The 22,113-nt window shown below is 34.4% G+C and overlaps 2 protein-coding genes across 2 annotated transcripts; one reads left to right on the plus strand and one right to left on the minus strand.

The window, feature by feature from the left end:
• Positions 1 to 338: 338 nt before the first annotated feature.
• LOC141831535 (serine/threonine-protein kinase 12-like) lies at positions 339 to 13,333 on the minus strand. The gene is made up of 12 exons (XM_074718913.1): positions 12,936 to 13,333; positions 11,270 to 11,344; positions 11,062 to 11,157; positions 9,973 to 10,058; positions 9,721 to 9,841; positions 8,960 to 9,039; positions 8,287 to 8,349; positions 8,068 to 8,186; positions 4,538 to 4,623; positions 2,085 to 2,206; positions 1,738 to 1,846; positions 339 to 464 (listed from the first exon to the last, which is right to left on the minus strand). Exons 1-12 carry the CDS (start codon positions 13,260 to 13,262, stop codon positions 366 to 368), a joined length of 1,383 nt encoding a protein of 460 aa, XP_074575014.1. The 5' UTR covers positions 13,263 to 13,333; the 3' UTR covers positions 339 to 365.
• A 4,198-nt stretch (positions 13,334 to 17,531) lies between these two features.
• Positions 17,532 to 21,904, plus strand: LOC141832239 (uncharacterized). Its single transcript, XM_074719732.1, has 4 exons — positions 17,532 to 17,658; positions 19,216 to 19,338; positions 21,362 to 21,481; positions 21,552 to 21,904. Exons 1-4 carry the CDS (start codon positions 17,619 to 17,621, stop codon positions 21,614 to 21,616), a joined length of 348 nt encoding a protein of 115 aa, XP_074575833.1. The 5' UTR covers positions 17,532 to 17,618; the 3' UTR covers positions 21,617 to 21,904.
• Positions 21,905 to 22,113: the final 209 nt, after the last annotated feature.

Genomic DNA, 22,113 nt, shown 5'->3' on the forward strand with positions numbered 1-22,113 from the left:
GATAAATACCACAGAATCCCATGAATTTAGATTGCATGAACAAGAATCTCTCTTCACAAAGGAACCAGAAAGCAAAACAATTTGTGGAATAACATGTTTTTGAAAAAGAAAAACAAAAGGGAATATGTAAAGAAGATACTACTCTTGCAAATACAAAAACTTCAAGTCCATAAACAATTTCTTATTCAAAATGTTTGATGTCCTAGTATCATTTGTGTACGATGTTTGCTCAACAACCATCCGCAGGGCTATCTGAACAGGAGGTATCCATGCTGTTAGGCCAATATTTGCCTGGAGAGGTTGTAGATTTTTTTTTCAATATGTATTTGCCTCTTGTCGAATCATACAAGAGTTTGCACTTGAAATCAGAAACTTGAATCAGATGAATGAGATGAGTAGCCGCTAGAATTAGAGCTATCCTTCTTCCAGAGGTTCAAATTCTGGCAACAACTAAAAATTCCAGCCTGGTGAAAAAAGATACAGCAGAACAGAATAATGAGTTACAAATGACACAGCTTGATGGTCTGCTAGGATTTAGTTCTCTAATAAATGAGAAATTAGCTGAAAACAGAAAATTGTTCAACAGAAGTCAGGGAAATAAATCTTCTAGCAATAGATCATTTACAATGAGAAAGTGAAATCAACATGCAATGACATTTTACCAAGTAAAATTTGGACAGTTATAAATAATAAGAGAAGATGAAAAAATAGCTTGGTAGAAGCAAGCCCACAGTTGTCCTGAGAATTTGATTCACCCTTCTCAGACAAGGCTCCATAAACAACTCTCATACAAGGAAGAAGTACATGAATAATATCTTTTATCCAAGAGAACCAAGAGGCGAAGCTTTGAGAAGAAAATGAGGAGAGCGATGAGAGTTCATGTTCTCTATAACTTGTTATGTCATGAAGAGGAATGGAGAGCCTTGAAATCTTTTTAGGGTCTGATTACTTGCAAGATATGAAAGAGAGAAGAGAAAGGCTCATAAAATTTCAGATAAAGCTTCATTATATATGTACATCTTTTTTTTCACTTTTCCTCCTCTGCCTTACATCTTCCACCCAAGTAATCAGCCATTACTTATCATGAAAAATTCAATTAAATCTTAGGGAATTCAATTCGAGATTAAGAAGAGATCTTTCATGGCTCCAAGGTGATCATGGGTCCAAGGCAATTATGGATCTAAGGTGGGGTATACCAGATATAGTTAGAGGTGAAGCAAGAAGATGCGGATAGCAAGAAGCAGGGGCAGTTGGAACAGATCCTTAATTCCAGCATTGCAAGACTGGAAAGGATGAGGTATAGAGTTATTGGGTCCATGTTTTGGGTTTTAGGTAATTGGTATAAAGGTTTCTAGTTTTAGTATCAACTTCCCTAACTCCAATTCAAGCCAGCCTAGCGAAGCAATACATCCAAACCTTAGTTGATCATAGCTATAACATTAGCATACTTATTTCGTTGTATCCCTATATCCGTATCACAAATGGAAACTTATTGGATAAGTCTGCCGTTGTTTTTATTGCTAGATGTTAATGTATATGCCGGTATCAGACCAATGTTTGAATATTTGCATGAAACATCATGCATTGCATAATTCAATAGATGTAAGAGAAGAGTACCTATCAATTCACCATTTCTAGAGCATTGTAACCATGTAGAATAACGTGAGTTAATGGCCAAGTTAGGTTAATTTGAAATTTTATTCCACAAAAATGCATGATGTAACTCTTAAGGCATACCTTTGAGTGTTTGTGACCAATGTTGCTATGTATGTGGCATAGCCTATCAATTATTTCACTAAAAGCAGGTCTCTCTTTAGGGTCATGATTCCAGCATTGCTCAATCAACCTACAAATCAATGTGAACTGTGTTTTACACAATTTGATACTTCAAGAATGCAAATATGTAGAAAAATGGTACAAAAGAGAGGACAACCCGCATCAGAAAAGCAAGTACATAGTCCTACCCAATGAGCACAAATTATATAATACTGTTCATGGCATCACGTACCAACTAGTTAATTATATTTTGTACTCTGTTCAGTATTGAAAAGTACATGGACAAAAGGACTAGGAGAAAGGCTTACTCTTTTAAACCATGTGCATATCGCTTTTTTGAAGCTCTAAAAGGAGGCCTTTCTTTGGATGCATATACTTCAAGAACCTCAGTGTCTTGTTTATAAAAAAAAGGTGGACAACCTTCAATCATCTAGAGAAAATCAACAAAGTGGCAATCATGCAAGTTAAACTTCAAATTTGATATCAAGAAATTTCAGATATACTTAATGTTGATCAAGACATGTTAATGTAATTACAAGACGACTATATTTCCAGGACAACATCGTTTTAATAGATGAAACTAAGTTATGATAAATTCAGGGCATGAACACAGTAAGAAAATGGAGACTTCTGATGTTCAAAATAATTTGATATATCACATCTATTGTCATCTGCTATTAGATAGGAAAAAATATGTGGAAAAAGAAATCAATTAGGATCGTTAAAGCGGAAAGAGAAAGTGCAGACACCACGAATACGGAGAGAATAATCAAGATTGTAAAGACATGAATATCAAAGGACAATAGTGAATGTACAAACTGCAAAAGATAGTCAAAACTATCTGTGTTAATCCAGTCCTAAAGAGCAGGAGGAAAGAAAACAGTGGATATTTTAACTGAGTAGAGAAATCAATCAAGCTCCTACTACCTTCTTGGCATTCAATCCAGTTTGGCTATTTGTGGTTTCTTCACAAATAACTAAAGGATCATTATAATTGTGGAACTTAATCCAATCTCCTCCTGACATTGTATAACTCCACATGCTAGGAGGCCGAAGATTCAAGTGCTGTTTCCATGGACAAGGACTTTTGAAATAAAGTTACTGGATAATTATCAATTTGTAGAATGACAATTTTCCCAACAGGTTCACAATTGTTGGTTCAACCACTGGCAACATGGACTAGATATCTGATAAACAATCTCCAGAGTAGAGTTCCCAATGCTTCATGGCTATAAGAAAATTAATGCAACTTTAACTCCGCTCAGCTCAAATTGTTATTTAATTAATCTGAACCAACCTTAGTTCATATTTTGCTATAATTTAAGATCCTCCAATTTTTTGTCCAACATCATGCATAAAATATAATCAAGCTGCAAATTTTTAGCTCACTGACTCCCTCACCATACGGACATGAGAAACCATGTGTCTCCAGCCGACAAGTAATTATTTTATCAATCATCATCAGCTCACTTCCTCCACCTGCAATTACTCTTCTCCTATTTGCTGTCTGCCCATCAAGAAAGTCCCTAGAATAAAAATAACTTCCCACATTCTAACAGAATTGTGTGATTGATAATGTTAACCATGCATACACTATCCACTGCTACATCAGCATAAATCTTGACTAAGAACCCAGAATTCTTCCTCTCCTTGAAGCAATAACTAAATTAAGGGCTGATCACATATCTTGCTTCTCATGAACAAAAAAAAACCAATCAAGAAAAACATGTCTTATTCAACCCACGCTAACTCTTCAACTCAAACAATTCTTCCTTGTTTGAATTTTGTGCATAAAAGAAACAAGAAGTTAGCTAGTAAGAGCAGAAGCAAATGGGTTCAATGGTGCAGCATTAACTTCTATTCTTTGTAACAAGTCGTGATACAGTCAGAATCCTCTGCTACTTGCTCTTTAAGCCTAGGTAATGAAAAAATTTTCTCCCATTTGTTCATGGACGGCTTTCAGCAAAAAACATGTATGCAGCATAATTCATGAGTGAGTGGTAAACACATAACTAGCAGATACAAGATGAAAATGAAGAATGATCTAGCACAAACCTGGTGTCGAACTTAGCGATGTTAGAAGAAACTGTATTTCCAGATAATTTTTCCCCCTCATATCCAAATGCTACACATTTCCACTGGTTACTCAAGTTATGATGGATGCAAAGTAATGGAATTTGAAGATTTCTATAGAGCAAATAAAAGAAGAGACAGGATTGGCAAGTATCTATACTTGTTTATATTGTTTTATAGGATGACTGTGTACCACCACCCTTACTTCCTACAAACCCCACTATATTTACCCTTACCCATTTACTCTCAACTCTCTTGGAAACACAAAATACGATTAGCCTCCTTATCTTTCACAAAAAAGATGTGATTGTGTCTACAGTGAACAATAGCAGCATGCACTCTTCAACTTTCGATCATTTTGTAAGTTTATAATTTAGTTGCAAGAATGTGTATGAAATTGCAAGAATTTGTCGTGTGAACAAAAGCAACACTCCACATTAAACATGAAAAGATAACGTAGTTCACAATATCATATACTTGTAACAATTACATACCAGAATCGGCAAACTCAATATGCTACTCAAGAAGTACAGTCAGAAACATGGAATTATTTGATCATTATCAAGCATATTGAACTTCTAAATATGAGATGGTCAAAAAGCTACTTCTAAGTAAGGCATTCCTTTTAAAATTAGGATCTATATCAAACAAGTAAACAACTTTATGAATGATAGTGAAAATGTTGTACCTCCTGCAGAATCAAGGAAAATGAAAAGACATCCACTTTTGTGTCATATTGTTGATTGACAAAGACTTCTGGAGCCATATACCGATCTACATATGAAGAAAATGTTGAAGGATTAAAAACCATCGTTTATCCTAATACTGAAACTAAGGAAGCATCATTCTTCAACATGTATACTCAAATTGCAACTATTATGGTGAAGAATAATGCACATAGTAAAATAAATTCATATATAAATGCTTTCTGCATGAAACTCAAAGGGAGTTAAACTCCTTTAGAAAATAAACACAGAGATTAACAATGTCTCCTTTTTTATGTTATTACAGTAAATTTTGAAATGTTTTTTCTTCTAACCGAGAGTTAATTAAAAGCCTGGCAGCTCCAACACTTCAAACTTCGTGACATACCAATATTGTTTTTGAGGGAAATTGAGGGAAGGCCACCACCAGAATTAGAGTTACAGCAGTGAATATGGATACAGTATGCTGTCAAATGGTATATAATTAAGTTCAAACTGACTTATAATGACAGGGTTTAGGCTGTTTAGGAAGTTTTCTACAACCTCAGCAGAACATGCCTTTTGTTTGAAATGTGGTTTCTATTCATTCAAAATGTGAAAATCGCCCATGTGAAATAATAAAACTGTTTTGCCATCTGCATTCCATCTTTAGGCACATTTCACTAAAAATGCTTGGTCAATCAAGACAAGCAGGTGTTGGTTTTTGCCCAACAGTATGAAAAAGAAAAGAGCAGGTATTCTGAAGTTCTATGTGAAGGTAGACAATATACACAATTAGGGGGATGTGATGTGCCTTCTTCTTAAGAAGACCTTGTGCATAACTTACTCTTTTAACCAAACCATCCATAAGCTTGACTATGTTGGACACATGTTTGAAGAAGATTGTATCAAGAACACTAGGTTGACTTAGTGAAGAGCTTATCACCTGGGGTAAATCCATGTCATGGTGTTTGTTTCATTTCTAGGTGAAGAAATGCAGAGGACAGACATTAAATTTTACAGTTTCGGAATTGTGCTAGTTTTTGGTATCATCCTGGAATGGAGCCCATGTCAGTGTTGAACCATGACAATAAACATCACCAGTCAAACTGCACCAAGTTATGATAGGAAGATCAAGAAAACCCCAAGAGCCACCCCTCAGCTTCTGGCAACCTACTTGTGGCAATGCCATAGGGCATGCAAGGTTATCAGCAGAACAATGTACGTTAGGGATAGCTTTCAGGACACCGCTAAGGAGGAGTCCTTTGACTGTCAAAGTTGTTCTGCACATAGTCTTGCAAGGGATAACCCAAGCATGATTATGGAAATCAGTTGCAACTGGAATGGGGAGGCGGGGGACATAGTGGCAGCCCCATGTAGGTGGTGGGAAATCTTTTTTTTGCATCCTGCGTTTATTGGTGTCAGGAGAGATTTATACAGAGAATCTTATAGCAAATTGGAGATGATTAAGAAAAACACAACTTTTAGGCAAGCAATGTGATCCACTAATCAACATAATCTTAACAGAAGAATATTTCATTGTATCAAGTAGCATGGAGTTGTTCAGGATAACTCTGCAAACCAACCATGATATGTTGGTAGTTATGAAGGATATGGACTAGGACATCCATCTGAATGAGTATAGAGACAATATGTAGGGTAGTAACTAGTCAAGCAACTCTTGTTGGAAGACCAGTGGCTTGGGCTGTTGACTAGGCCAATTGATTTGCCAGTGGATAGGAGATGTTGGATCCAGTTATTCTAAAGAGGGTGTAACCAATGTAAGAAAGAATGGTAATGGGTTCCAATAAATCGTGTCAAAGGCCTTTGTAAAATTGAGCTTGAGTATGATACAAGGAATTTCAAAACAACAGCAGTGGTGAATGAATGGATATGATGGTGTTGTATTCAGTACTCCAACAACTTTCAAAGCAGCAGATATTGGCAGGGCCTAAGATGATGAAATGTATGGCTTTCAAGACAGTGGGAAAAAACTAGTACAAAAGTTGGTTGGCAAGGATCTTTATCACATTCAGTTAAAAGGTTGAAAGTAGGTGAAATTGGCATTTTCTACACTGTAAATACCCTAGTAGAAACTAGAAAGCGTTTGAAAATGGGAAAAGAAAGACAATATTGTCTGTCTTAGGACGAGATCAATTAGTTGAAGATCCAGGATGGAATCCAGGATTTGAATGCAGCGTGAAGATTTTATGGTGGGATAAATGAACATCGGTATAACATATCACAGATAATATTAATCTAAATTCTCATTAGGGCAGGAATATCCAAAATCAAGATAAAATGTCGAAAAATGAGGTCACTCATCAATTGTGATAGTATATAGTGAATTAGACACTGTTGAAGAAAATGACTTAGTTGTTACAATGGTTGGCCCGGGGGCTAGATGCAAGTGACGGAAAAAAAAGAATGAATTGAACACTTCTATAGATACTATCGTGATATCGTCAACAATTTCAAGGTCTTGAGGCATTCATGTTGACCAGGGGACAACGAGCTGTTCTCTGCAAATGTTTCAGACTTTCAGGAACACCAATTAGGTTGCATTGCTTGAGTGCATGTAGAAAGTGGGAGAGCTTCAAATTCTAGTAGGGGAGATCTGTGCATGCAGGTTGGCGGGTAAATTCCAAAAATAAATAAAATGGCAGGGAGGTTTACCCTACGTAACAACATATTTTAGAATTTGAACAGCTGAGAAATGATGTACAAAGAATTGGTGAATTTAGGCAATATGAGGTTATGTGACAGTGGATAGTGAAGAGGCATATGCAAGAGGATAAACGGTGATAGAATACATGTTACTGTTAGTGAGGTGATGGGTGAATTTGAACATAATTGGTAGAGGTGACATAATGATGGTACAAGTAACAGGCATCCAGTAATAAAAGTATCAATTCAATGTTGGTTGATGATTTCAGGTAAGACGATTGAGTTTCAAAAAGATTTGTTGCAGTTTATCCATTAGTGTTGAGCCCATATTAGACAGTCACAGTGACCTATTCTCAGTTACTATTGCAACAGCATTCAGTCCATTTACATTAAGATTAAAAGGCAACATACTGGCATCATGAATAGTTTCAGTTGTTAACTTGCTAATATCATTTGGACATATAGTAATTCTTATGGATTTAGCCAGGATTCTTAATACTGGTTTTAAACCAGTTCCATCACATCAGACCAGTATTATATTAAATATCAAATATTCAGACCTAAGCAGAGAGTAACAAAGTGTGATTCTGATGATTAACAACCCAACCACGTAAGTAGAATAGGAAAATAAAAATAAATAGTTTTTGGGTAACAATAGGTCAATAACGACTTTGAGCCAGAGCAGCAAATAGGCAAGCCAGAAAAACAGGCTAAAGCATGGAAAAGAAGAAAAGATATATTAAGCTGGTTGTTGACTATGGTCAGTGATAACATCAGATCTGAAGGCAAAGTACATATTCACATAGAAGTAACAAAGATAAATTGATATGAGAAGCGAGATATGACAGATTACTGATTTTGCACTTACAAGCAGTGTCTAGGCATGTCAATGGCGTAGAGTCTTGTACAGTTGTTGCCACTCTTAACAACTTGCTAACACCAAAATCTGCAACTTTCAGATGCCCAGTATCATCAATCAAGATATTCCTGTACATCATAATATGAAGACAATCATCAATTCTTTGAAATGCCTCAGATTATTTTACAGTGATAAATGAATATGAAACGAGATAGAGAAATCACTTACGAAGGCTCAAGATCACGGTGAATGATGGGTTCTGGTTTGTGTTCATGCAAGTAATTCAATCCCCTGTCATGTTTGTGCAAGGAATTATCACCCAATTTTATGACAAGAAATTTTCAGTTAATTAAAGACAAACCATATATACATAGATACATATCAGATTCAGAACTTCACTAGCTTCCAAGTGAACTTACATGGTTGGTTCTGCATTTGTTGCTCATCAAAAAAATTTGTGGAAAAGGACTATACTAGATTATTTGAACTGACTTAAGATTTGAAATCCAAGATAAAATAACTACTTTAACAGTTGAGAGGAATAAGAATATATTGCATTGCTTACAAGAGAGATATTACATCTAGATACATAAGATTTGGCATAACACTCAATGACCAAATACCTCATTTGGGACTAAATTTACACAGCTATTAACTTTAAAAGTTTACACTGCCCCTCAAACAGGAGCTAAAATATTGATATATGTCCCGGGTGTTTGATAAAATAGAAAAAAAATTGACAAATACAAATTAAATTGGAAAGACACTACACAAATCTGTGGAAGATGCAATACTGATGCAAAGATTGAGAAATTTCAATAATGAAAGCCTTAAACTAAAATTGTTACAAGATATCTCTTAACAAATCAAGTGACCACCAATGTTAAAAAATTTAACTAACCTAGCAATATCGAGTGCATGCCGAACAGCCAATGATGTGGAAAGAGATTTTTTGCTCTTCAAGAAGTCACAAAGATCACCCTGCATCAAACAAAAAATAATAATTCATTAAGTTGTAGTGAATAAATCTATATGGTATAACTTTTTTCTAATGGAAGTGGTAACCCTTAAGGTATAACTTCAACCCACATTACCAGCGAGCCATCTCATACAGATATTATACATACTTATAGAAGAGAATGGAATGAATCCACTCTGACAAAAATAACCATAGTGCTTGTTTTCTTTTCATCTACCCCCACCCCTTCCTCCTCTCTCTCATTCCCCACCCCCACCCCCACCCCCTTCCCCACCCCCTCCAAGCCATCTTATATAGAGCACTATGTGTACTTAGAAAAGAGAATGGAGAATCCACCACTCTGCAAAAAAATACTCAAGCAGAACTAGCAAATGCACTTGTCTTAATTTTCCCATTACTCACTCAACACACACATAAACAGATCTACCCCAATCAAAATAATAAAAATAAAACCCCCCATGGAACAAAGTTCAGAGATATAAGATTATCTACTTGGCTATATCATATTATAACCTAATAAAAAGTTTGACGTGGTACTTTTTCCATCTTAGCCATATCAGCATATTCAAGAAAGTTACACGGGAATATTATAAGGTTGTTTCAAGATTAATCAAGCAGCATAAGAGAAGCGTCGTATTCTCTCAGGTATCAAGAAAAATGCACTCGACAGTCACAAATACAACCTTTGGCAAATATTCTGTAACAATCATCATCGGACTGCTCTGGGTAACAGCTCCCAGAAATTGGACTACATTTGGGTGCCGTATTTGCTGAAGCAATTCCAGCTCATCCCTAAATGCTCTTCTGCAGAAGGCAGGGAGAGGCTAAATAAGATTTTAAATCTTTTAAATTTAAATAAACAGTGATTATTACAAAGGAAAATAGATATCAACATGTAAGGCATCATAAAGCATAGATATGCAGGACCAACCCACAATTTATCCTCATCAGTGATCATATCTTCATTAAACTTCTTAACAGCAACTTGAATTCCACGCCATGTTACTATACGAAATGTCCCCTAAAGATTTTCAAAACAAAATTTTGTTTAATATCGGTTTAAATACCAATTCCAGCAATGTTACAGAAACAGGCTATTTAGGACATCTACTATGGAGCCATAGAGGCACTTTAGTTATGAATTGGAATGTCTGCTGATTTATTTGAGAAACATGCAGATATATGAATACAGAAATTAGAGTTCAGAGGAGATCTATTTTGCTCAAGGGAACCAATGTCAAACCAAAAACAGGATAAGAGCGCTTAATGTATAACTATGAACAATAATAACTATATTATGTACAAATTTATTATATTATTTTTATAAGCAATGTTTCTAGTTCTGTTCTGTGATGGAATGAATACAGTTTCGGTACCTTAATATGCAAACACTCTCCAAGAGTCAAATCATGCTGGAATAATTTTGGACGAGTTTTACCATTCTAACTCCCCTCCATTCTGGTTGTTTGCTTAAAAAAAATAACTTTAGCAATTTCATGGTCAATTAAATAAAACTTTTGAGAAACAAATTAAAGAAAACAACACAACAGATATGTCAACATGTTGGCTATAAATATGAACTATACAGTATTAATAAGTAACAATATTAACTAATACCAATATATCATTAACTAATGCTTATTAACTATTATATATTCTAACTATGTAGTTATAATTATAATTGACTTAAATTCACTAGATTATCATTTTACTTGTAAGATGAGGTATTATTGTTTAGAAATCAAAAAGGAGTTTGAAATCCGAAGCTAGGGTAAGGACTAAGGAAGACATCTAATTGCAGCAGCAACATTTGAATCATTAGCCTTTATAACACATGAATGGATAAAGAAGAACAAAGTATTAAATAGATGTTTGGATGAGAAAGCAATACTTTAAGGGCTACGATATACCAACCTTCTTATAATGGATGGTACATCAAATTAGGAAGATTAGCACTGCAGTGCATTTCATTTAGCAGATAAGGCTACTATTTGATCCAGTTGAGCAGGCAAAAGTTTTCCTACCTTGGTTATCTCAATGCTGTTGGTGAAATCAAGTTCGCTTGGGTCAATCTCGTATTCAGGGACTTCACGAGCATTCTCAACATGCATGGGAGCGACCTAATTTAGAGGCAAAGCAACATAAACAAGGATACATATAGGATAAAAGCTTATCAAAAGAATAACCTCACAAACAACCAGTATATAATTAAACATAACTTGCATGGCATACCCTAAGTTTGGCACCATGCTTCTCCAAAAGTTTAATAACTTCCCTCTTTTTGTAGTGTATTGCATCTGCAAGGGGCTGCGAATGAAAGAAAAAAAAATTGTGATGTATATAATTTCCTTGGGCATTAGCAAAAGTTATATGTCTACTTGATTGTAGAATGGTTTCAAAATTAATAAGCATTCAATGTAAGTTAAATCTTAATGGTCACATCATCATCTAGCTATGTTTCTCCAAACTATTTGTCGTCTACTACATAGATTTACCATTCCATTAAGCTCTCTGGAATGCTACATCACTAGTAATATTCAAACCAATTAAATTATTTTTATTATATTAATTAAAAAAAGTTTACCTCCCTCTATCTCTTATAATTTCAACTCTAATCAATTAAACTCTTCTAGCTCTATAATTCATTAATCGTCTTTGAGCATCTTCACACCATTTTAATTTATTTCCTCTCCTTTTATCATTTGTATTGGCACATTCAAGTTTCTAAAGTACCTAAAGGGAACACCACAATTTGAAATTTACCAAACGACACATCTATTTCCTAAAATAACCTTCATCTATCTTGCTTCAGCAGATCTGTTACCTCTCAAGCCATCTGTCGATTGAGTAGTCGATTGGACAATCGATTGCAAGGAACTCCAATCAACTAGAGTTTACCTAGTGGTTTTCTCTACGAGAAATAAACATTTTGGATCATAGTTGGCAAGGTGTTATGAGAAGCATCAATAACCTTGGTCCTACATACCTATTGGTCTAGTGGTTAAGGTTGACCAAGAGCTAGGCAGATTGCTCAAGGAGTAGGACTCACATGATCAAGTGGATTGCTAATTTGATAGCTTGAAGATCCAGAGCGAAGTGAACTCAAAGGTAAGGCGAATGATAGTATAGAGCAAGCTTGAAGGATTTAGTGCATATGAGAGACCAAAAGCCTAGTGAAATGAACTTAAGGGAGAGAAGCATCGACAACATTGAAGACTTGAAAATATATGAGTTGTGAGATATTACGATTAACTATAATTTGGAATTAGGGTTGTTTTTTTAATAGAGTCTATCTAGTGGTTTGCTCTACCAAAAATATGCATTTCAGGTCATAGTCAGCATTTCAGTTTGTTCAAGAATTATTTCAGGATCCTTAAAGATCAATCAACAAGGTAATCTACTGTTTTTGGGCTTCAATCAACTAAAGAGATATTCAGTCAACTAAAGCAAGTATCTGTTTAAAGAATATCAAATGCTCACCATCTTTTAAGCTAAAAAAATGCTTTAACTACTAAACTGTAAATCATGGCCAGAGTAGTTAGTGCTTGAAAAAAAAAGACATTCCTAGGGTGCATAATGAATCAGTGGAATTTGACATTTAGGTGAAAACTCTCTAGGATGCTCCAACAAGTTTCAATCTTAGATCCTTGCCATACTCTAGAATATTCCATCCTCTTCCAACATGTGTAGAACCCTCCTTCCCTCATTGTGGCAGAAGGTTCATCCATGTGAAGTTATTCATTCAAAAAAATAGTTAAAAATTCACCAAAGAACCACACAAAAAACTTAACTAGTATCAACATTGAGTTAGCGATAGAAAAAAAACTTTCTTCCAAAAGAGCCATTTTTTTTGGAAAACTATGAAAAAAAAAGTAGGGATATCGACACAACGTAGTACCGTGCTGCCCCAGCGGTCCTGCGTATCGACGTCAGCCCCCTTGCGCATCAGAAGTTCGACGACGTCGGCGTACCCCTGGCACGCCGCGACGTGCAGCGCGGTGCGCCCATCGATGTCCCTGAAGTCGACGTCGGCGCCGGAATCCAGAGCCTCCCTAATCCCATCCAGATCGCCTTCATTAGCCAGAAACATGAGACGGATGCCCGAACTGATATCCTCGGGGATCTGTGCAGCCTCCGCGGTGAAGGGGGCCTCGCTGCCATCGCCCTCCGGGGCGAGCGACGACTGCTTACCGATGGTAAACCGCGCTTCGGCGTTCGTTTCCATTGTACGAATCGAAGCTTTCTACAGAGACTTTCCCAGGTTCGAGGGATCAAACCCTAGGATGAGATTTTGTGGGAGAATGGTAAGTACGCGATTATGTTTGAAGACGACGATGGTTAGGAATGGGAAGGGGTCGTTGAAGTGGTTAGACGAGATAAATATAAATTTTCAAAAAACACCCTGAGATTCTTAAATCCCCCCCCATATTGCACCCCCCAAGTTTATTATTTGAGAAAAAAAAGACCCTGAAATTCTTAAACCGTTTTTTTAACCCGTATAGTTCTATTTTTAAAATAAATAAATAAAAGGGGGCTTCACCCATAATTTGACAGCATGAGTGGCCATGTACTTCATTTTAGAATAATTTTGATTAAAACTACTTCACCCTACCTATGCAAAATTTCTCGTACTTGAGAATAATATATTTTTAAAAAATAAAAAAAACATCCCAAATTAAGATAAACATCAAATCAAATGAGCTTCTTAAGGATATTTTTATTTTGAAAGAATCCCTTCACCCAGTAACTATTATAATATATAAAAACTACTCAATAGTTACTATAATATATTTAATATTGAGTTTAGAATTTAAAATTTAGATTGATACCATATAGAAGATACTGAAAACTGTTACAATATATAAATATATAAAAGTTATTCAATAACTGTCACAATATATTTAGGGTTAGTTTAAAGTTTAGGATTAGTTTTTACAACTATTTTAAAATGATTTTGATGAAGTTTAAATATTATTGACCAGGGTAGTAAATAATATTTTTGATATGATAGTGTTTAGATATCCTAAATCATAAATTTTAAACTCATCAAAAATACGCTATAGTAATTATTGAGTAGTTTTTACATATTGTAGCAGTTATTCGATAGCTTCTATAAGATATAAATCTTAAATTTTAAATTCATTTTAAATACGTTGTGATAATTATTAAGTAGCTTTTACACATGTTGTAACAACGCTACTGAGTAAATTTTATATATTGTAATAATTATTAAGTAACTTCTACATGTTGTAATAACTATTGGGTAACTTCTACATATTGTAGCAGTTACTCGGTAACTTTTACACTGTGTAATCCTAAATCTTAAATTCTAAATTTATCATAAACATATTATAACAATGACAGGATAATTTCTATACCTAATAGAAACTACTTGATAGCTTTGACATGATGTAAACTTGAAATCATAAACTCTAAATTTATCCTAAACACATTTGTAGCAGCTACTGAGTAACTTTTACATGTTGTAACAATTACTCGGTAGCTGCTTAGCTGCTACAATAACTGCTTAGCTACTACAACAGTGTTGGATCAAAGAATAATTTCGAGATAAAATCATTGAAGGGTGTCTTTTTGCTTGTTTTGTCCTCGGGACATAACTGAGTTGGTTATAATGGAGTAGAGTTACAGAAGAGAGTAAAGGTTTGAATCTCGATAAAGCCGAGATAATACCCTTCTTTGTTGTGGTCAACTGCAGCTTCTCGATTTATCTTTTCACAAATGGTCATGAGAACAACTGTGTAGAATAACTAGAGTGGCGAATTCTATCCTACACATAAGAAGGGAAAAAGAGACGTAGTTAGAATTATTTGTAAAATTTGAGATGCTCTTTTGATTTTTATAGACATATTTTTAAGGTGGAGTCAATTTTAATCACAATTTCATTAAAAATATAATATAATTCTAACCAAAGTTTATCATTTCCTTAGAACAATATATCTCCCAGGTCAATATATTATGACTTTGAATAATTTTAATTAAAATTATTTTAAAATAATAATATAAAATAATTAGGAGTGCTCTTTTTATATTATATATTTTTTAAATAGTCCCGTTAATAAATTTCACTTGAGTTACGCCGCAAGAACTTTTAAAAATTCATCATATTTCATAATTTAAATGCCTAATGATTTGTAAACAATTATGATTATAGTACTATTAGCTTGCGCATTGTCTTATGCACAACATCCGTCCGCGACTAAGTACGTGGAGTGCTTGGATTACTTCTGGACGTTTCGACTCATTCCGACATATACTCAAGATGTTGCACGCACAAAAAGACGCACAACCTATCTTAACTCTAAAATTGACACCGTGCTAAGTAAAATATTTCTAATATTGATTCATAAAAAAATTATGTGTGCTCTATTTCAACAAAAAGTAAAATCCGTAATTCTCAACGGTCCCACATGATCGATTCCATAACTATTTAAGAAGAAGTAAATCAGAAAACTACAATTGGTTATTACGGAAGAGGACATTACTTCGACTTTGTCCAGATTTAATTTTTACCCATTTCAATAAGCAGGGCCGGCCTCTAGGCATAGGCCACTAGGGCCCCATTTTAATTAGGGCCCATCTTTCAATATATTAATATATATATTAAAAAATAAAAATTATTAAATTAAATTTATTAATCGATTTAATCAATTAGAGTTCCGAAAACTCCTTAAAACGCCCAGAAAACACTAAAAATCGTTCACCTTCATTCCGCTCTGAAATCTGAATCCCCGATTTGAACCGAAATTTCCAAGTCGCCGTTCGCCTTCGCCCCGCCCTGCGGCTGCGCCTTCGCCCAGCCCTGCGAGGCGCGAGCCCTTCTCGCGGCCCTGCGCCGTCGCCTTTGCCTTCACCCGGCCCTGCGCACCCTTCGCCCGGCCGGCCGGCCCTGCACATTCGCGGCTTCGCAGCTTCGCCCGACCCTGTGCACCCTTCGCCCGAGTCCCAACGGCCCTGACCTTGCGCCAGTGCGCCTTCACCTTTGGCCGAGTGCCGACCCTGTGCCTTTGCCTTCGGTCAGCCCTGTGCGCCCTTCGCCTTCGCGCCTACGGCCTACGCCTTCGCCTTCGCGCCCTAACCCTTCGGCCTTCTCGCCTTTGCCGGTGAGCAATGATTTTTTTATTAAATGATCTTTATTATTTTATCAAATGACTTATATATATTATTATGATTTATTTTATCATTAAATTGCTGACATCTTTTGATGATTAAACAATCAGACTAATTACTTCATTTAATTTGATCGAGATAATTCTGATTAAAAAATGGAATGAAAATTTTCATGTTCATGAACAAATTGAATTAAGAAATAAATATATATTGATAGAATATGTAAATAAAATATTATAAATTGATCTTTCTTCTACCCATTAAATAATTTTTTAGGATGAAAATTAAAATATCTGATTAATGATTAATGTATGTGTTTCTTTAGGGTGAAAAATTTTTAGAAAGTTGGAAGTCTTGAGGGCTTATTTTTTAAGATGTGGAAGATAAAGAAAGCACACAAAATTAATGCCCCTTCGCTAGACCTCGTCGGCTCGTCATCGAGCACCCTAAAGAAAATTTTTAAAATTAATTTTTAAAATTTATATTTTAATTTATTTTAAAAAATTTTTTAATCCACCATTGTTGGTCTCAAATCCGAATAAAAAAGGGTGTGAGAAAATTTTTTAAAATAATAACAATTATTTAAAAAAATCGCCTAGGGTCCCCCATAGGCTTGAGCCGCCCCTGTCAATAAGTCTATTCTATAGTAAACAATTTAATTATACTTAGCAAGTGTATCCTATAAGATATGCTAAATGATTTACTTAAATATTTATAATTTAAATTTTAACTATGATATACTGTAAAAATTTTTTTTAGTAAAATAAGACATGCACCTTTTCAGATTTATTCTCATGGCCAATTTTTTTAAGGTTTCTAATTTCAACACAAATTATAATATGAGTTTCTTAATTTTAAAATGTTAGAAATTTTAAAATTTAAGGGTGTAATCTTAATTATAAATTAGTTTAAACGTAAAGATTATGAACGTTAATAGAACATAAGTATTTTGACAGTAAGCATTTTTAAAATAATAACACACGTAATGATTTTTTAGAATGTAACGGTTTGATTTATTATGTTATAAGAGAAAAAAATTTAAATTTAAATTTTTTTAATAACTAATTAATAGTTAGTATAATTATAATTTTATAATATTTTTAATAAGTGTTTTTGATTAAACTTAATTTTTTTAGTAGCTTGATAAAATACTTTTTGATTTAATTTTTAAATATATTTTTAATTAAGTTGAATTAAAAAAAATATTTCATCCAAATATATAATAATAATAAAATAATAATAATAATAATAATAATAATAATAATAATAATATATTTGCTCAGTGAATGCCAAACCCTCGCACCTCCAAATGATATAAAGCGGTCCAATGGGAACGAAACTCCCTTTAATTCTTCTTTTCCTTTCGAGATCGATCTCCGCTTCCTCCTCCCAATTCTCTTTTGGCGGAGTTTCCCGATCGGAATCGGTTCGATTGGCACGACGTCGCACGAGGATGGGCTGCGCTGGATCCACTCCGGTTAAAGGAGGAGAAGGTGAGTTTAATCAAAATTTTCCGGTTTTACTTATCGAGGATTTAACATCTGCAAGCGTGTTCTCGAATTAGAACTTTTTCTACGTTTGATTGCTTCTATTTTGCGCAAAATTGGCACTCTCGTCGAATTGCTGCTGTTCTCTTGTTTGGCGGTAGGATTTGGAATCGAGAGTTGTTCTTATTGGATCAGCGTTGCTACATCTTTTGAACGATATGTACGTGATAATGAAGTTGAAGAATGAACAACCAATATTACAACTTAAGTAACAAATTGCCAATAGATTAATAAAACTCGATAATCACGATGTTGCTAGTGTGTATTTTCCATCGCTTAGTATCAGTTAGGTGGAAACTCTTCAAGAATATGATCAGCTTCGCCTTTGCGGGGACGATTGTGAGGAGGGTAGTATGCTTCCCAAGCCTTTCATGTTCTTTCGTATCGCACAGCTTCTCCCTTTGAAGGGGATTTCAGGAACGAAGTAGATGCTATAACTATTTCCATAAGCCCCTAAATCGCTCAAGGTTTTAAAAGATTTGTTGGAAAAAAACCTGTTCCAGTGTTCACTTGATGAAATAAGTACAGGTGGACACCAAAGATAGCAATCCCATTATAGGAATTGAAGGTAGAAATAAAAACGTGATAATATATCCCATTCAAATTATTTATATCATTGTAGCAGGATAGCTAATTAATTTATTTTAGATTTCAGCAACAGTTTTGGTCTTGTAAAACCCTTCTTTTCTCTCGAGAATAGTGATTATTAGATCCAATGAAATGTTTGCTTTGTGCTGGAGGATGGTTTGAACATGATATTTTGAGTTTTTGCCAAAAAATTTCTTCTGATTTGAGTTGGAGGTTAATATTTGTTCAAGTTCGATCTTGAGAATTTAGTAACTTCACTTACAACTTTGTTTATGGTGTCTGAAAGATGGACAACGTTTACCCATCCAAATGAGGAAATTCAAACAAATTTGCTCTGTGCTATGAGAAATATGAATGCAATGGCAATGGGCAATCATATAACACTTACGGATTGTGGATTGTAATAGGAAATATTCAGGAAAAATATTTATATTAGGACAAAAGGATCACTATTTACATCGCTCGATTCCTGGTTTGAAATGTCATATGACATTGACCAACACATTTGAAACATAAGTGATACAATTCAAATTTTGCATGCTTTAGCACATGCTGAAGCATGTTGATTATCATTACAGTATAGTAAAAAAAGATTAAATTAAATATGCAATTTTATATTTAGAAGTAAATGATCTAAATGAAAGGCATTAAAGAATCCACTACTACATCTTAAGCTGTTCAACCTTGTCATTGTAATAAATGAGAAATTTAACATTGTAATCCACCTTAGATGCTAACATTTAATTTATATACATCCACTGAAACTTGCAAGTTGTTTCATGAAATTCCAAGTTTTTTTTTTGGCTACTCAATCGCATTTTAAAGACAGCCATAGTGGAGCTTTGTCAATATGTTGTGAAATTTATTCTGCAAGATATGCGTAAAAAAAACTGATGAACGTTCAATTGCTTCCAGAGACTACTAAGAAACTGCAAAAACCAAAGCCCTGGAAGCATCCTCATTCCATAACTGTGGAACAACTTAAGCAGATACGTGAAGAGTTTTGGGACACTGCCCCTCACTATGGTGGCCAAAGAGGTGCTTGTCTAATGATTGCAACTTTTACCCTTATTTATCTATTGATAGTTTTAACCTTTTGTCATGAAATTTTGTTTGAATTATGTTTGAATGTAGTTTCTGAATTTATGCATGTTTCTCTCTGAAATTTCGCACTGCTTTATTTATTAAAACCAAAATCAGTGATGGTTGGGTGCCCGTATCTGCTGCTGAAACTATCCTGAATAGACATCATCTAATCTTTTATTGCATGATAAATTTAATGCCATTCCACAAAAGATGCATATATTTGGATAAAACTAACAACATGCATTATACTGAAAGCACATTGAAGTATGCATTTCCACTCGTCTTGAAACCACTTCTTGATTTGGTATTTATCCTGTGATAACTAAAATGATTGATCCCTTGCAATATGACTCACACACAGCAGATCAATCTCAAAGAGGTTGCAACATGAATGCTGATGGCTATCTCTTTCAGAGCATGAGATATTTCACAGAGGATTTTCCCCCCTTGTGTCAAGAGGCCATTTTGAAATGAAACACTATACAAATAAATAAGCGAAGTTGATTTCAACAATGAAATGGATAGGAAGCACCACATTTTGGACTCTTATGTCGTAGGTTCTTTCATTTATTTACTAAGTGCAGATTGCTGAATATTTTTGCTTCAATAATATGAAAAAAAAACACAAGATCATTCACTTACAGTTAGGTTTTACAGAGTTGTGCTTCGTAGAAAGAAGAGACGTACATTGGAATAGTCAGTAAACCAAGGTGCTAAAATATGAATAACTGGTTTGTAGACTGAGTGATAGCTCTTAGCTAATGTAGGTGCTCTAGCTATACGAAATTAGGCATCCTCTTCACTAGCTTAATTTGCTAATTCACCATATGTTTAGTCTTCTAGTTACCACCTAAGCCTTAACTTCCTTTCCTTTAACATGCTCAAAGTCAAGTATGTTCTTTGCATTAAAAGAAAGTAAGCATTCCTAATATCTCAATCAGAATTTATGGGAACGCGCATCAATGCATTAGTTTAATTCCAATATCCATTTCTAGGTTTCTTTTCTTTTTCAGCGACGAATTAAAACAAAATGAACATGACTATATATTTTTTTAGATTGGAAGGATCTCAAAACTGCCCATCTACAGCTTTAGCAAAATGATACATACAAGGAGATCTCACTATTTAGATCTACATTGCTCAATTTTTTTCACATTTCTCCCTATTATCATTCTCATTTCATCTCTTTCTTTGTTTTGCTCTGTGTTTGTTTTTGTTTTGTTTGTTTGTTTGATTTTCCTTTTTTTGATTTGTTACTAGGATACATATAGGCGACTCCATTTAGTGGAATAAAAGATTGATTATTGTTGTCGACTTGTTACTGACTGGACCCTATATAGATCCCAAAACTGTCACATTTTTGTTGACGGTTGGTAGCTAACTAATAATTGAACAAGGTATAATATTCATGTATTTAATACAATATAAAAATGGTTTAATTAAATTCATAAATAAAATCTAAATTCTCAAGTTATTTATTAAACCGACTTTAAAAGTATAGATACATGTGGACATACTAAGTCAACGTGAATATCAAATTCACCTTTGTCATTCATATTCATAATAGTCCATAAAGAACTTATGATCTATTATTATTAAATTATTTACAACAAACTTATAGACGAGCTAAGTGTTCTGTACAATCTGTAGAAACGAAATAGAATATTGCCTAGCAATAATTTATCACTCCTTTCAAGTTGGAATGTAGATACTATCTATATTCATCTTCTCACATGAACCCAAAAAATCTCATAAGCAAATTATACTAGACGAAACAAAAATGAATACCCTGTAGAGAGATTAAAAATTTTAAAAAATTATCAAGCAGACATCCATGGCCGCGACCCTAGATCAACAAACCTAATCAGATTTTGGTGCCATCAATGTGAACTGAGCTTAGTATATGCTTCTTGTTTTCTAAATCTACCATGAATTGCCTGAAACCGTTGAAGCATATTGATAATAAATATCCCAGAGATCTGGGATGCACTCCGAGCAGCAGCTGAAGCTGATTTAAGCCTTGCACAAACAATTGTGGACAGCGCAGGAATCATAATTTCGAATGCTGATATGACAGTGTGCTATGATGAACGAGGTTAGAACTGTCTCCTGTACTAAAATCGATTGTCGTTTCACTCATGGCATATTCAATGGAAATTTTACAGGCGCAAAGTATGAACTGCCCAAGTATGTTTTGAGTGAGCCTACCAATTTGATCCGCGACAGCTGACGGAACCAAAGATCTAAAGCACGAGCAAGCAAATAATGTAAATCAAGTATATGACTCTTTGCTTCCTCATATCGACTTCAGATTAAGATGAAGATTCTTCCAGAAAAAAGGGTTTCCATTCAGAGGTTTATGATTCATTTATGTTGTGTTCTTGGTTTAAAGATTGGTTGCAGCACCACAGTGTAAAAAATCAGTTTTTTTTTTTTGTTGTAATCAAGCACAAGAAAATTTGGAGTCGACCAATCTGGTCGACCTGAGTTTGATTAATTTTCAGTTGCTTTGATCAAATTTGATCCAGGACTGGTGTTGCCCTATGAATGAATTGTCATATGCTGAGTAGTTTGATTTTAATTTTTTCTTCTTATTGTTTAGGTTATTGATATTAAAAGAAAGAGATTATTCTAAAAAAACTTAAATTGCGTTGGATTAATTTTTAATTCTTTCTTGCATTTTAATATGATATCAGAGTTATATCTATTTTTTTAAAATGGCAATAA

The sequence above is a fragment of the Curcuma longa genome, chromosome 7 (genome assembly GCF_044706935.1).
Source record: "Curcuma longa cultivar G26 ecotype Majalengka, Jawa Barat chromosome 7, ITB_CL_G26_1.1, whole genome shotgun sequence".
NCBI lineage: Eukaryota > Viridiplantae > Streptophyta > Magnoliopsida > Zingiberales > Zingiberaceae > Curcuma > Curcuma longa.